This window comes from Podarcis cretensis, assembly GCF_951804945.1.
Source record: "Podarcis cretensis genome assembly, chromosome: 17".
In the NCBI taxonomy this organism is placed as follows: Eukaryota; Metazoa; Chordata; class Lepidosauria; order Squamata; family Lacertidae; genus Podarcis; species Podarcis cretensis.
In genome coordinates this window covers 4,602,481-4,619,257 of record NC_137187.1, presented here as the reverse complement: position 1 = coordinate 4,619,257, position 16,777 = coordinate 4,602,481, and the positions used below count along the sequence as shown (strand labels likewise).

At 42.3% G+C, this 16,777-nt stretch overlaps 1 protein-coding gene across 1 annotated transcript; it reads right to left on the bottom strand.

Moving 5' to 3' along the window:
• Positions 1 to 1,288: 1,288 nt before the first annotated feature.
• LOC307206547 (protein regulator of cytokinesis 1-like) lies at positions 1,289 to 16,185 on the bottom strand. The gene is made up of 11 exons (XM_079959916.1): positions 16,090 to 16,185; positions 14,313 to 14,445; positions 13,048 to 13,170; positions 11,857 to 12,090; positions 10,698 to 10,868; positions 9,150 to 9,302; positions 6,941 to 7,088; positions 6,548 to 6,684; positions 4,514 to 4,609; positions 3,514 to 3,654; positions 1,289 to 1,750 (listed from the first exon to the last, which is right to left on the bottom strand). Exons 1-11 carry the CDS (start codon positions 16,110 to 16,112, stop codon positions 1,622 to 1,624), a joined length of 1,488 nt encoding a protein of 495 aa, XP_079816042.1. The 5' UTR covers positions 16,113 to 16,185; the 3' UTR covers positions 1,289 to 1,621.
• Positions 16,186 to 16,777: the final 592 nt, after the last annotated feature.

Sequence of the window (16,777 nt, the reverse complement as noted above, 5' to 3'; positions counted from 1 at the left end):
GATGTTGGGAAAGATGGGAGGGCACAAGGAGAAGGGGATGACAGAGGACGAGATAGTTGGATAGTGTTCTCGAAGCTACCAGCATGAGTTTGACCAAACTGATTTTAATGTTTTATTTTTATATTATGCCACCTGATGATACACTGGGCTAGGGATTTGGGGCATAATACCTAATGTTTTGATTGGGAAAGGTTATGCAAATGGATTAAAAAATTTCAGCATGTTGTACGTTGAAAAAATATTACATGAAATTGATGCATAGGTGCTATCTGACTCCTACTAAACTAGCAAAAATATATAAGACAAGAACGAACATTTGTTGGAAAGGTAAAGAACAAGGAGGTACCTTTTATCATATGTGGTGGACGTGTAAGGTTGTAAAAGCATTCTGGTAAATGATATATAATGAAATGAAAATAATGTTATCAAATAACTTTTATAAGGAAACCAGAAGCTTTTTTTAATTAGGAATCGTAGGTACTGAGATTCCAAAGGAGCAGAAAAGACTTGTTATGTACACAACAACTGCTGTACGGATGCTTTTGCCCAGAGATGGAAAGAAGATAAGAGTCCTTACTAGAGAAGAATGGCAAATTAAGCTGTTGGACTATGCCGAAATGGCAAAACTGATTGGAAAACTTAGAAACCAAGCAGACAAAAGTTTCAAGAAAGAATGGGAAAGATTTATAACTTATTTAAGAGACCACTGTAAGCAAATGGAAACATCAGCAGGGTTTTAACAAAACTTGTAATGTTGGATAATATGGATAGACCTAAAATATGGATGATGAAATAATATGCAGTTGAAAATGATAATAGGACCCATGGAGGGGATGGTGAGAAGTCTGAAGATTCATGGTTTTTATTTGATGTATACTTGTAAAAATTATAACTCACTGAGAGAAGCAAAAGCTACAGGGAACCAGGCAGAGGGCTTTCTTGGTAGTAGCACCCACCCTGTAGAATGCCCTCCCATCAGATGTCAAACAGATAAACAACTACCTGACATTTAGAAGGCATCTGAAGGCAGCCCTGTTTAGGGAGTTTTTAATGTGCAACATTTTAATAAAATAAAAAAATTCCTTCCAGTAGCACCTTAAAGACCAACTAAGTTAGTTCTTGGTATGAGCTTTCGTGTGCATGCACACTTCTTCAGATACCATACCACACGAAAGCTCATACCAAGAACTAACTTAGTTGGTCTTTAAGGTGCTACTGGAAGGAATTTTTTTATTTTGTTTTGACTATGGCAGACCAACACGGCTACCTATCTGTAACTGCAACATTTTAATGTATTTTTAATCTCTTGTTGGAAGCCTTCCTACACCCTGTGCTTCACCTCCTCCCAATCTTCAGGACGTTAAAGACTGTTCTCACACCATCAAAAAACTTAACAAGAGCAAGGGAAGGGGAAGGAACAAAGGCAGGAAGGGTAACCATGGCAGATCACTAACTCCTTGATACATTTTTGTCTTCCGGATGAATTTCCCATACACACATACAGGGGTTCTGTCAAATAAAATAAGGCAAGTTGTCATTACAGTACTTTGCTTCTGGCTGATGCAAGCTAGTCGAATAGGGCTACTTGTACTTTGGCTTCGAAGCACACACACGATTTCTATCAGATAATTGCCTGTTGGACCAAAAGATTATTTACTTTCCGCATCTTGCTAGGAGGTGGCATGTTCACACCTCCTGCTGGTCTTTTAGTGGCTGATTTGGGAGTTCCACATTCATCCCTCTTCAATGACTGCAAAAAACACACGAAATAAACATTGCTTTAACTCTGTTAAACAACAATGCAATTCTTCAGTAAGTTCTCTGTTGCATCTTTCTACATTGGAGCAGCAGCTAACAGAAAGAGCCCTACAGCCCTACCGAGCAAAAGCTCCACCCTGATACTTCCAAGAGATGTTCAGTATTTCAAAGGTCGCCCCAAAGGTGGGGCTACCTTTGAAGGTGACCCAGAAACTGCAACTAATCCAGAATCCAGCTAGACTGCAGAGGCCACATAACACAGGTCTTGAAAGACCTACATTGGCTCCCAGTATGTTTCCAAGCACAATTCAAAGTGTTGGTGCTGGCCTCGGCCCAGTATACCTGAAGGAGCATCTCCACCCCCATCGTTTAGCCCGGACACTGAGGTCCAGCGCCGGGGGCCTTCTGGCGGTTCCCTCACTGCGAAAAGTGAGGTTACAGGGAACCAGGCAGAGAGCCTTCTCGGTAGTGACACCCACCCTGCGGAACGCCCTCCCATCAGATGTCAAGGAAATAAACAACTATCTAACTTTATTTTGTTTGTATATATTGCTTGTTTTATGTTGCTATGGCCGTTGGCTAATGTGAATAAAGTTTATCTTATCTATCTAACTTTAGCAGCCCTGTTTAGGGAAGTTTTTAATGACTAATGTTTTAATGTATTTTTAATCTCTTGTTGGAAGCTGCCCAGAGTGGCTATGGAAACCCAGCCAGATGGGTGGGGTGTAATATTATTATTATTATCATTATTATTATCTGAAAGTCCCCAGGGGCAGTAAAAAGAAATGCTGCAAGCATGAAGGCTGCTGGTCCACATACATTTGCAGCCCACAGTTGATAAATGAGTGATCCATAACCAAGAATATGTTCAGTCCACCCTTGAGAATTTGTAGAAAGTGTGGCACTTATATTTAGTGCTCCAGCACTTGTAAAATAGGACCAGTAGCTGCTTTTCACAGGTTTCTAAGGAGCCAATGCACACCCAGTGATGTTTCAGTGACATAGTCAACGTTTGCATTCCACATATTCTGAACAGTTAAGCATGTCTTGCTGGCACTGCTATGCTCTCCCCTGACAACCTTATTGTTTTGTACAAGCTCTGTCCTTGGGTAGCAAGAATCAACAGTACCCCAGAAGCAGTCTGCTTTCACACATGGCTGCGGCAGCATCACCACATCCCTGCTGTCAAACTTCCCTCTTCCCACCAGGCACAGAGAAAAAGAAACACTCCTGCAAGACTGAGAAAGAACGTCATCATAGGCTAACATTCAAGCACTCCACTGATTATTTTGTGGGGGAAATGTAATGGTTCTGTGCTGCAAAGAAAATGAAAGCTTGCAAATCTAGTCCCAACCTGTTTGCCAGGTTGTTATACAGACAAGACACACAATTATGACATGGTCTGCGATGTATATAGAACATCTGCTGTCATTTGGATGGGCAACTAGACTGCTGGATCATGTGTTCCTTCTCCCTCAGTTGTAAACATTGGTGATGAACCACATTTTGTGCTAGCCAGAATTAGCTTTGAATTTGTAACTAGCTTCAAATGCTGGCTAGATCCTAGCTTAAGTGACTAACTTTGCAACAGCAACCAGACAAAAGTGAGAGAACACCAAAGAGAACATGGCAGACAGAGTCAATAAGGAACAGTCATTATTTAGTAAAGAATTGACAACACATCCCAAACACGGCAATCACATTTTTATCAAATAAATAATGGGCTGCATTAAGTGACTCACATGCAAAACTTACAATTTTGGGTTGATCTTTCTTAATTTTGTGATGCTGCAATTGAAGGGCCATGGAGTCCAGAAACCTCTGATTATTAACAAGGAAGTGTGAGTTATTTTCCTTCTCCCAGTCTTCAGTATCTTTCTTCAGTTCTTCCCCCAACTAGTTTTGGCAAAAAAGTTTTTTAAAAATAAAAAATACTATTTAATAAAAATCTCAATGCAGTTCACCTAAAAATATAAATGTAACATTTCCTAAAAACTAAATTAAAAGGGAAATAAAAATAAAGCACAACTTTATATCATAATAAAAACTAAGCAGTATGCAAAACAATAATAAAATAAACTTTAAAAGAGTCAGGAAAGCTTGCGTGAAGCTTGAATAAACCTTGAGCAAGCCCGTTTTCACAAGGCATTCGGAGGTCATTACTGCTTCCATCTCAAAAATTACCCAAGGGAGGGCATTCCAGAGTGTGTGCTATCACAGAGAAGGCCAACCTGTCACAATTCACAGGTCATGGAATGACCAGCAGCATCTCCTCTTAAGAGCTAAATGATATGCTCAGTCTATACCAGGAAGGTGGTTTGGACTTAAAATATCAACCTTGAACTGACAATCAGTTTAGTCAATTTCAGAAAGACTTTAAACTTCACACTGCCACTATTCAAGGCACTCTCCCAACTCCGTTTGCAGCTGAACAATTCACTTTCTTCTACACTATTAGAGAGGTTAGCTAGACCAGCCAAGAAACGATCAAGCATGCTAAGAACCTTAAGTCACTTGGACCTCAAATTTGAGGTGTCCTCAATGTGCTTTTTCCAGAGGCAACTTTATATGCACAGAAAATACTTCCAAAGTTTATGAGATGAAAGCATTATCTACATGCTAGAACTGCTTTGCCAAGGAGTGTTAGTCAACAAGGGGTTACGTCTATTGTTTTACTTAGGTGTGTTCATGTGGATCAGGCACCAAATTTCACCCAAATGGATGGAAACTACACAAAAATGCCCCTGGGACTTACCTTTAACAATTGTTTTTGAAGCTTTGATCTTTCCCTTTCCTCTTTGAGTAAGGTACCCCCTCTGTTTAGAAGTCTGCTTGGATCTGTCGATTTTTTCTGAATACAGAAGGAAAACAGGTTACACATTAAGTAACTGATTGTTTACCTATACTAAATGGGTGGACGAGTCTAAAAGCCCAGGACACAAATTTTCCACAGCCCTCTAGTGGCTATGGTGGCTCATTCACCAGAAGTAATGTATTTAGCATTAACTCTGGAAGCGTATACACTCGATTCTGACCAAACTAAGCCTCCTAGAGCAAAAACCTGAAGCAGACATTCAGAAGAATCTTGCCATTCCGAGTAAGATTGTGGCTCTTATTCTAGTACAAGCCCAGGCAGATAAAAGATTATCCTTTCAAAGTACCAAGTACAGTGGTGCCTCGCAAGACGAAATTAATCTGTTCCGTGAGGCTCTTTGTATAGCGGTTTTTTCGTCTTGCGAAGCAAGCCCATTGACAGCTTAGCGGATTAGTGCTATTAGCGGTTTAGCGGCTTTTAGCGATCAGCTGTAAAGCAGCTTATCAGCGGATCAGCTGATAAACGGCTTAGCGGCTTAGGAAAAGGGGGAAAAAGGGGGGGGGGGACCCGCAGGAACTCGCAAGACATTTTCGTCTTGCGAAGCAAGCCCATAGGGAAATTCGTTTTGCGAAGCGCCTCCAAAACGGAAAACCCTTTCGTCTAGCGGGTTTTCCGTCTTGCGAGGCGTTCGTCTTGCGGGGCACCACTGTATGAGGGTATTTGCGGCTCAGTGGCATATGTCAGTTCCTTTGAAGTCAAGCAAATAACATTGCATAGCTGCTTTATGCATTTATCAGCGAATGATGGGTGGGCTGGTATCATCCTAGTATCCTTGTGTCTATACAGTATAGAAGCTGTACGTTTCTGACAGTTGTGTCAAATGGTCACTTTTGAACAAGTGCACTGTTCCGTTGGCTAGCTTTCGCTCATTTGCTCCGTTTGGTGTATTTGCCTACAATTTGGGAGTGTTAATCCACCCTGCAGGGGCCCATGCCTGCTCATTTCATCCACTTCTGTGGAAGGGAAGCAATACAGTTTTAGATTCCCATTATAATCATAAATGGCCACCCAATCTCTGCTTCAAAACCTCCAAGGACGGAGTGAACAGATAGAGGTGGGGTTGGGTGGCAGTTTTGTTTTTAACAGATCAGTGGTACCTTGGTTTAAGAAAAGCTTAGTTTATGAACAACTTGCATTAAGAACGCTGCAAACCCGGAAGTAGGTGTTTTGGTTTGTGAACTTTGCCTTGGAATTAGAACATGTTCTGCTTCCTGTTGAGTGTGTTCCATTTGTAAATTGAGTCCCTCGCTGCTATGGGAAAGCACGCCTCGGTATAAGAACGCTTTGGTTTAAGAACGGACTTCTGGAACGGATTAAGTTCATAAACCAAGGTACCACTGTATCTTGGTCCCAAATAATGAGATGAATTGAAAAGACCAAAGAGCAGCTCCAAAACAGACTGGGCTCCTACCCAAAGCTTCAGATACAAGTTGAATCTTGTGTCTGGTGCTCACCTAGATTTTAGTAGGTAAAGGTAAAGGTACCCCTGCCCGTACGGGCCAGTCTTGACAGACTCTATGGTTGTGCGCCCATCTCACTTAAGAGGCTGAGGGCCAGCGCTGTCCGGAGACACTTCCGGGTCACGTGGCCAGCGCGACAAAGCTGCATCTGGCGAGCCAGCGCAGCACACGGAAACGCCGTTTACCTTCCCACCAGTAAGTGGTCCCTATTTATCTACTTGCACCCGGGGGTGCTTTCGAACTGCTAGGTTGGCAGGCGCTGGGACCGAGCAGCGGGAGCGCACCCCGCCGCAGGGATTCGAACCGCCGACCTTTCGATCGGCAAGCCCTAGGTGCTGAGGCTTTTACCCACAGCGCCACCCGCGTCCCATCACCTCGATTTTACCCATATCTAAAAACAGCTTCGTGTTTCCCTCTCTGCAGTGAGATAACATAAGCATTCAGTACTTCTGACCTCCAGTTCACCCAAACGCTCCCAGATGGCATTCCATTTGTGAACATTATCATATAGGTGTTTGTTTTTCTCATAAACCTCTTTTATTCTCAAAAGTTCCTCATCATGTTGACTCAACAACTCTTCAGAGAAATTATCTAAAGCAAAAAAGCAAGAGTTAAGGTTTCATTAGGCACATGGCATGACTCTGCAACTAGAAGACGAGGATCAAATAGCGACTAAGCACTTTCACTGTGACCCAGCCCTAGAAGATTTAACAGAATTTTACCTCATCAACCAGACATTCCATTTTTAAAATTAAATTATGACAAAAAATAGTTTTACCTGTCTTTAGTCATAAGTAGACACAAAATACAGGTTTGTATTTGAAAGATATAAGATGTAAGGAATTACCACTTAAAAAGGGCTGAAACGCAGCTCTTTGTTCCTCAGAATAAAAGCATTTCCCCCAGAAATCATGAAGTTCTTGCCTGACTCTGAAAGTAATTTGTTTTAAACATTCCTTCTTCAGCACTTCCAGGTTCTCCAACTCCTCTTCCCACTAATGAAAACAAAACAAGTGTCTCATGGTTATTGCATTTGGCAATGGAGATCTTGCTTTCACTATTTCCAGACAATTACTCAGACTTCTCCATGACTACAAATTTGTTACAGCAAAGGCTGTAGCAGTGATGTACGCAGACTGAGGATATTCCTGAAACTGGAGTAATCTGATCTGTCAGTTTGACACCAAGAGGCATTCACATAGAATACAATTAACTTTTTAGAACTTTTTTTTTTTAATGGCCATTTCCTCCACACTTAAATTTAATGCTTCCATGTCAGCTGAGCTTAGAATAAGACCACACGCTCAAAATACATTAGAGCAAGATGTTAGCTCCAGACAGTAAAATGAGAAGGCTCCTGCATTATCCAATTTAAGGTACTACTAAACTTTAAAGCCTTAAATAGCTTTGGGTTCAAATGCCTGAAAATGTGCCTTTTCCTGCCTATGTCTTCTGGAAAGACCCTTCTCTGGGCAACTTTTCTTTTAACCCAGCAGGTATTTTAACTGAAACTTGATTCTATAGTTTTAAGCAACTACATACATCTCATATTAATGTATCTGAAGAAGAAATATTTTAAATAAACACATGCAGCTGCTATTTCAGAAGCTTCAAAATTAAAATACCACTCACTGCAGGTGAGAGACACAAAACTGTTGAGGGTCTAGCATCAAAGCAGATCCAGTGAAACAAAACAGGTGGTAAAGTCAGCAAATATCAACATCTGGGGGAAAAAACACTGGGTAGTAATCAACTAAGTTTTACTCAGACTAGACTCCCTGAAATTAATGAGCACGACTTAAGGTAGGTCCATTAATTTCAATAGGAGTGCCTTTTACCAGCTATAGCTGGTATGTCAACTACAGCCGTTCTTTTACAATCAAGACTTGATTACTGCAATGTGCCCTATGTGGGGCTACTCTTAGACCTGGAGGCTCCAGCTGCTGCAAAACACTATGTCTAGACTGTTGATCAGGAATGACTATCACCGGGATGTAACTTTAGTGCTCCAAGGTTTGCATGGACTGCCTGAACACTACACGACCAAGTTCAAGGTTCTTGTATTACCGTATTTTTCGCCCTATAGGGCGCACTGGCCCATAGCACCTCGTTGTTGGGTTTTTTTGGGGGGAAATAAATAAAAAATATTTATTCCCCCCCCCCAGCCGCGGGGCTGGGGCGGGGGATGCCTGAGCTTCCCCCGACCCCAGAAAAGGCTGCTATCTGCAAGCCTTGGGAGCCCGGTGGGCTCCTGCCGGGCTCCCAAGGCTTGTGGATAGCTTCCTGAAGCCTGGAGAGTGAGAGGGGTTGGTGCGCACCGACGCCTCTCGCTCTCCAGGCTTCAGTGAAAGCCTGCATTCGCCCCATAGGACGCACACACATTTCCCCTTTATTTTTATTTTTTTTTGGGGGGGGGGGAATGCGTCCTATAGGGCAAAAGATATGGTAATTTACAAGGCCCTCAACAATGTGGGTCCAGGATACCACAGGTACTGCCTAATCCCATATATCTGTTAGGATATTTCCGTTCCACCTTAAAAGATACTCTCCTGAGTGCAACTTTCGCTGTGCATTATCTGCTGATAGAGCGTGCATCAGTTCTGGAATGTGGAAAGCTATTTTCTGGAGCTCGTGTCGCTAATTGCTGATACTGTATCTATGGGAGGTCGATGGACGTCCGGAGTCGACGTGGAGGCAGTGATGGCCTTTGTCTCCCTGGCAGTATCCCAACAATATCCTTGCCTGATTATCAAGGACTTGGGCAGAGTCAATGTTAGTGGCTCAGATTCGTGGCTTGTATCCACCAGGAGCTGTGAATTCAGTATTGTAGACCCAACTTTGTGGAATACCCTTCCAGCTGAGGTCAGGCAACCCCCCCCCCCCGATCTTCCAGAGCCTACAGAAGACTTTTTAAAAAATCCAGCACACATTTAAACTGAAGTCTGATTCTGTAGTTTTAAGCGACTCTTACCTTTCTGTATTGTAAATTACATAAGAGACCATTGTAGTCAGTCTAATATTAATGAACAGTGCCATCAGAATTCTGATTCTATTACCATTTTTATTGCTTCAGAAATAGGACATCTGCTTGCCAACATTGTGAGTTGCTCCTGCTTCTCCTGTGGCTGTTGAAGTCTGTCCCACAAAACTTGCACCTCTTTCACCAGAGCGTCTCTGCTGGCAATTAGAGAGTCTTTCTTGACCTGCAACTACAAAGGCACATCTACATCAGTTCGTACAAAACAGCTATGTGGAAAAGGCAGCAACAAGGTAAGTCTCATATAGTCTCAAGAGCAAGTCAAGCCAGATGTAACACCACCACCACCATCATCTTCTCAGGAAAAGTGCATGCCAACACTCCTTGATCATGGTACCAAAATTAAGCAATGAAGTATTGTGATTATCAGTTCTATAAGGCGGGGGGGGGGGGGGAGAGAATGTTGGTGTTTTGAAGTTAACATGCAGCTTGGAAGCTTAACTGAACATTGAATTACTGTTGGAGTAGAACAAAATTTAGCCTGGATATAATTACACCAAGACTCTTGAGTTTGGAAAAAGATGGAAGTTAAGTTTATTGAAGAAAATACACATACAGCCGTACCTTGAAAGTCGAACAGCCTAGTTCTCGAACATTTTGGCTCCTGAACAATCGAAACCCGAAGTTGACTGTTCCGGTTTTTGAATGCTCTTTTGAAAGCCGAAAGTCCAATGGGGCTTCCGATTGGCTGCAGGAGGTTCCTGCAGCCAATGAGAAGCCACGTTTTGGTTTTCAAACGTTTCGGAAGTTGTATGGACTTCTGGAACGGATTCCGTTTGACTTCCAAGGTACAGTGGTACCTTGGTTACAAACACTTCAGGTTACAAACTCTGCTAACCCAGAAGTAGTACCTTGGGTTGAGAACTTTGCCCTAGGATGAGAACGGAAATTGCACGCCGGCGGAGTGGTGGGAGGCCCCATTAGCGAAAGTGTGCCTCAGGTTAAGAACGGACCTCTGGAACGAATTACGTTCGTAACCCGAGGTACCACTGTACAACTGTATAGGGAAGATGCAAGGATGTTTCCTTTCCCAGCGATGATGTAGAAAAAGAAGGAAATGAGGTCAGGAACCCTAAAAACATGTCTAACACATGATGGAAGGTCAGTACAGGTTAAAGGACAGTCTAGGCAACTTGGAGGTTCTTCCTTCTATCTACTCTTTCCCATGGAGACAAAGCAGCCTCCAGTTCAAACCGAGTTGCATCCCAACAGTTCCAACAGGGAACCTGTGCTCCACCGTCTCATTTCAAATGGCTGAAGGCAGGGAGTGGGAAGTTAGAATAGAGATGGAACCCTCATTCACTATTACACTGCATGGCCCACACATACCACCTTGCAGCATTATTAGCTACAGAAGACCCATTGGCCTGACTATAAGACAGCACTTATACCTCCATATTGGAGGCCTTTATTGCACTTTGCAAGCCATGGTTATAAATGGCACACCTGTTGCATTTGCCCAACATCATTTAAGGACCATATTGGTTCTGGTATTCATGTGGGCTAAACAATCTGAACAGCAGCCTCATTCATGTGAATACATCTTTTTTACATTCAAAAGACCAACCTGATGAACAAGCAATTCAAGATCCTCAAGGTTTTTCTTTGTAAGGCAAATGCATTCTTCTTCATCACTCAACATATCACTTTCCAGTGTCCCATCTGGTGTGTGTCCAATTTCTTTATTATACTGCCTGACCTTTCCCCTTAGTTTAAAAAACTCTTTCAATCTTTGCTCCTAAACAAATAAAATGATTTAAATAGTCAGATCAAACAGCTTTCAAATGTAATGCTGTCATGAGGTCTCAGATATAAAGAACATCTAAAAATCACATGTTTAACCCAACAAAACAGATTGACAATATTCCTGACACTGTCCAACTTTAAGTGCAACACAGGAATATCAAACTAGTTTCACCCGCTCAACAAAAAATGAACAGATTCGTTTATTGATTAAGGCTATTTGCTAATTCTGGATAACCAGAATGAATATCTGATATGAATTAAATGCAATTTTTCTAGAACAAGCATTCAAAAGCAATTTGCCAGGAGATAAGAAAGCAGCATGTTTAGTAGGCATGAGGAAACTCCCTATAATTCATACCAGACTAGCTTAGAAGTAAGTTGAATCACTCCCCCTCTCTCAAGGGAAAATATTTATTTCAGAGTGAATTCAAGTTTTAGGGTTGCCATATGGAACTTCCCAGACATATCTGTAATACTGTAACCGCAAGCAATGTCCAGGCGTAAATTGGAGAAATGTCTGGGAAAATCCGCACGCATGGCGGCAGTGTCATTTTGCAGATCTTCCTCAGAAATAGCTTCAATTTATTTGCAAAAACAAAACAAAACAAAACTCTACAACTCTTCTGTCTGGATTTTCACTTTGTAAAATGTGGCAACCCTATCTTCACTTCTAACTTTTACACATCTAGAGGCCCCAACAGCAGGTCTCCTGGCTGCAAAAGTAACCATTTAGGGGCTAGCTAGAGGGGAGGGGGAAAGTGTAAGTTGCTGAGAATTCTTCTTACATTTTAATTCAAACCAGAGAAATATTCAGAAGCCATACAATGCCTCCATTTGTGGCTCATACCTGGGTCCAAGCCCAGCAAGCCTTATCAGAACCTCCAATTTTTACTATATATTGGGTATATAAATTCAATAAATAAAAATAAATACAATGTTTCTGTTTAAATAATGCAAAGGGGGAGGGGTCAGTACTACACCTTCACTTTCAAGAGCTGCTGAACATGTTTGTCTAATTCTTCCAGCTGCAAACAACTTGGAACACTGCCGGTCGGTATGTAGTATGGAGTAGCGTAAAGCTCTGAACATAGTCTCTGCTCCTCTAGCTGCAACTGTTTCAACTTCGTCAGCCTCTCTTGTTTTTCTTTAAGAGCGCCTTCTAAAGCCAGACGAAACTCTTTTTCTAACTGGATGATGGATAAGCCATCACCAACCTGTAAAGAGTCACAAAGGGTTAGGTGCAGAAATGTACAGATGTCCCCCTCTCTTACGCAGGGGTTACATTTTGGTCCCTGCACGCATAACTGAAATCATGCAAAGTGGGGAGCCCCCTCTAAGCCTTTTCAAATGCCATCTCAGCCGCTCTCTCTTCAATCCACACAAAATATACTGTATCCAAAAACACCCACAACTATAATTGAAACTTTGGGGCTGGCAGGAGGCTGGAGGACATGCAGGAAATTGCTGCTACCCCGCACATCAGCTGTGGGTAGGCTGAGCAGCGTAAACAAAGCCCTGCTGCACCTCCAGTCTCTTTGGGGCTTCCTATGCTCTCACTGACATCCTCTTTGGTTTCCAGGGAAGGTCTCCTTGTGAGCCACACAGACTCTCCAGCTCTCTCTCGTCATTTCCAGGTTTGAATCAAATCATTTAATTATTTCCTGGTGCCGTGCATAAGTGGAAGGATGCCTCTATTGACACTACAGTGAGTGGCAGTACTGAGCAAAGATCACATTTTGACAAGTCTGTACCGAAGCAGAATTTGTATTTGAACAGTAACCTTCCAGTCAGCCGCCAGACCAAATATTTTAAGTCTTAATTCATTACAACAGTAAAAAGCAGCTCTGAAGAATCACATTAATTACAATTATGCCCATCAGAGGGCTCTAGAGATTCCAAGTGTTCAATAGAAACCTTACATGTGCAAAGCAAGAGCTCCACATTTTCAAATGCAATGGTAATTACAGAAACAGTGCTGAGAATAAAAACTCATCATGGTGGCAGATATCAGCCCATTGTCGTTAACACTGTAATTGTATACAAGTCTAATCAGATGTAAGCACCACTGAACTTAATGAGGGTTGCTCCCTGGTATATCAAGTATAGGACTGCAACCTAAATGACATCTTTGTGCTTTGTTATCCGGAATAAGCAGCAGTGAAGCAACTTGCCTGGTAAGGGTCCAGCTTGAGTTCGTATCTCACGATATTCAACTGAGACTTCTGTATTTCAATGTCATTTTCAATTTTTTCTTTCAAACTACTTTCTTCCTCAATCATTTCATTCAACAGAGTCTATCCAAAAACCCATACAACAGTAGTGTAAGTACAGTTCTTTATCAGATTTATTAACTGTCAAATTAAAGCATTGCACCCATAGCTAAATTAAGAATTTGTGCCACATTAATGTTCTGCATTTTAAAATACACACCACTCAAGTTTGTAACAGAAGAAGTGTTTCTGACATATAAACTACCATCTCCCAAACTCAGTAACTGGAGTGTGGTCTGGTAGGCTTCCTGAGGCTTCCTGTTTTTTGCATTATTAGCTGGCTGGCTTTAAACCATGTTTACACACAGCAACTTGTCAGTAGCAAATAACCTCCTCCCAGCCATCAAGAAAACTGGGGGGTGGAAGTTTCTATAAAATGAGTTCTTTCTTCACATTCCTTTTCATCTACTGATGTGTTTCAGATAACTATCAGCAGACAGCTTGGCTTATAGCTTTTGTAAATACTATAAGGTTGGTCGAAAAATGGAAATATTTAACCAGGTGCTTTGGGACCTGGACCATATTTTCTTAGTCTCTGCATTTAGCCCTACCCATTTTATATGTAGGAAGAGACCAGTCATTGACTGTCTAAGTAAGCCCTTTACATTTTTGCTGCTGAGGTCTCCAAAATCAAGTAGAAACTGTGCATTGGATCAATTGTTGTAAAAATGGAAGAGAACAAAATATACTGCCACTTCTGCAAAAATAAAAGCCAACTGCTGCAGCTCATGTAAGTTTTGCAATGCAAGTTAGTGAGCATTATTACTTTTGTCAGCAAAGATATGAAGGCCTGCAACTTAACTGAAAGATTCAGGATCTGCTAGCTCAAGAACCTGCGTCCCTCCAGATGTTGCTGAAATACAGCTCCCTTCATTCCTTGGGGAGCTGGGTCATAGTGTCAGGAAGGAGGGTGTCAATGTAAAGACTCACATGGTAAATAGCACAAAACAAAACAGATTAATCTCCCAGCAACAGTCTGAGCACCAGACTTAGAAATTGGAATTTTCTCCCAAAAACTCACACCGCTGCTTTAAAGCAACAAAATATTATTTGGAACAAAACACAAAGAAGGACCTAAAACCCATTAATATATAAATTGACAAACTGAAATAAGTCAACTGTTTAAGAGCATTTGGAGTACAAATCACACACACACTGCTCCATACCTCAATGTGCGCCTTAGCTGTCTGCATGCGCTCCAGCTGCAGTTCTCTGCTGATACCCATTTCGTTCCATAAGTCTACAAGCTTTCCAAAAGCTTGGGTCACGCTATTCACTAGGGAGGAGGCCAAAACCTCACTGTACAATAATAAAATAGAAAATGGCACATGAGAAACTCCAAGCCTTGCTTTCATTCTATCACGATTTTGTTCCGTTTCCTACATTGGCATCTGTTCGGCCATATTACATGACTTGTGCTTCACAAACATTCCCTTTGTAAGTTTCTGATCTGCCCGGAATGCGCCTGGTTAGTTTCAAACATAGCTCCTGAAAGGTTTAGGATCAGAGTTTTCCCTTCTCCTAGATGGGCTACCTTCCCAGGTGGATGAGCCCCAGCTGCCCCTCACTTCCCCCGACAGCAGGTGCAGAAACTGCCTTCTTGCCCATTGGCCTCACTCTTGGTCTTGTCAACGCAATCCGCTGGATCCTGTCTTTGAATGCAGGGCAGCTCCTAACTCAATGAGGGTTTAGGACTCATCGGCTGCCCTCGTCTGGTTTAGGCAGCCAGTCAAAGTTGTTCCTGGGACATGGCCCCCCATCGCATGCTGACAACTTCTAGGAGCCACAGGTGAGAGCTGAGTGCAGGGTGGGGACCAAAGGCGGACAAACTACCCCCAAAGGCGCACGACATGTTTCCACCCTTACCCAACACTTCATCATTACCTTCCCTGAATTTGTCTAGTCCTGATTTGAAGTCGCCAAAGTCAGTAGCCGCCACCGCCCTCCTGTGGCAGGGAGTTCCACAGCCTCACTGCACAATTCAAAGCTTTCCTTTTTATTATAATTTTAAAAAGTTCTTTATTACAAAACAATTTACATCAAACATAGACAATAACAATAAACATACACAAACCACTAACCAGCAACATATCCTTTGACATTAGACACACTTTAACTTCCGACTCACCTCATTGTGCTTTTTACACCATATTATTCTATGTGCACTTCTTTATTATTACTCCCTTCCGTTACTTACCAAAAGAAATTATTTTTATTAACGTTTCCTTACCCCTCAAGATGCAATCTAAACTGCATTATCACAGTGCTTTTAAAAGATATTCTTTGTGAGGAGTGCTAAAATGCTAAGGGAGAGGAAGACGTAGAATTACAGTGGTAAATTTTGTTTGATTTAGGGTGAAATTGAAAGGGAGAATGAATTTATATTTAATTGGCTAAAAGGGTTGTTGAATAATTGTTAAAAATAAAAGGATGCAAAAAGGGAAGGTATGGGGAAGTCCGAGAAAAGAGGCTAATGGAAATAAGGTTAAGAAATTATGATTTTATGTGTTTGTTTCTATGTTGTTTTTGTTGTGTTTGTTAAAAATTGGAAAATTAATAAAAAAAATTATATAAAAAATAAAAATAAAAGATATTCTTTGAATATTGCCCAATCTTTACTTTCTGATTTGATTTTCCTTTTATTCTCCCAGTCATTTTCCCAAGTTCTAAATATTCTATCATCTTCGCTTGCCAGTCAGTTTTTGTGGGGATTAAATCGTCTTTCCGGTTTTTAGCTATTAAAATCCTAGCTGCTGCGCTTGCATACATAAAAAGTGTTCTTAGGCTTTTTGGTATTTCGGTCAACATGATGCCTAACAGAAAAGCTTCAGGATTTTTTTGGAAAGGAGAATTAAAAAATCTTTTTAGCTTTCTTCCTTTCGCCCTGAATCTCCCAGCCTTCAGCTTCGGGTCCCCTCGGCTTCCCTCAGTTTCCCCTCTCACCTTTCCCTCGCCGGCTTCGCCATCACCGGTAATTAAAATAACGAAGAATTCCGAATAAGGAACCGCCGCCAAAATTCAAAACAAACGGCGAAGGAACCGCCTAGCAACAGGCTCTCGCCACCGCGCCTCTTGATTGGACGTCGGACTGAGCAATCAACAAGCCACCTCCGGTTCCCATTGGCCACGGCGAAGCGCGTTTCCTTCCCACCCCATAAATACCCCTCCGTGCGGCTCTATTGGAGCTCACGGAAGCTTGGCAAAGCGCTGATTGGTCGTAAATCAGCAACAGAGGGAAAGGGGATGTCCGCTCCGCATGGTGGAAGGCGGTGACGTAAAGGGGTGTGGGCAAAGCGCTGATTGGCCGCCCTCAAAGCTAAGCAGCGAGGGAGGGAAAGGGGATGTGGGTGCCGAGGTGGAAGGCGGAGACGTAAAGGGGCGCAGAAGCCTGATTGGCAGAAGGCGACGTCACTCATGTAAATCCCGCTGTGTTCAACGGGTGGTTGGTCAGGGAAAGGCTGTATAGATCCGAGCTGAAAGCGGGTTAAGGGTTCGATCCCCCAATAGGGCTGAGCGAGCATCCCTGTGTAACGTCTTAGGGAGCCAGTGCGGACCAACAAGGGTTTGACTGGGGATAAGGCAGCCTCCCATAGCTGTCAACTTACAGATTTGAAAATAAGGGACCAGTAGC

Bases quoted from the DNA above. Each gene is read 5' to 3' on its own strand.
- LOC307206547 (XM_079959916.1), bottom strand. From the start codon at position 16,112: ATGGCGAAGCCGGCGAGGGAAAG. The intron at 9,303-10,697 runs GTTGGTCTTTTG...GTGCCTTTGTAG, and splicing joins TTGAATTGCTTGTTCATCAG to TTGCAGGTCAAGAAAGACTC. The intron at 4,610-6,547 runs GTCAGAAGTACT...TTCTGTATTCAG, and splicing joins AGCGTTTGGGTGAACTGGAG to AAAAAATCGACAGATCCAAG.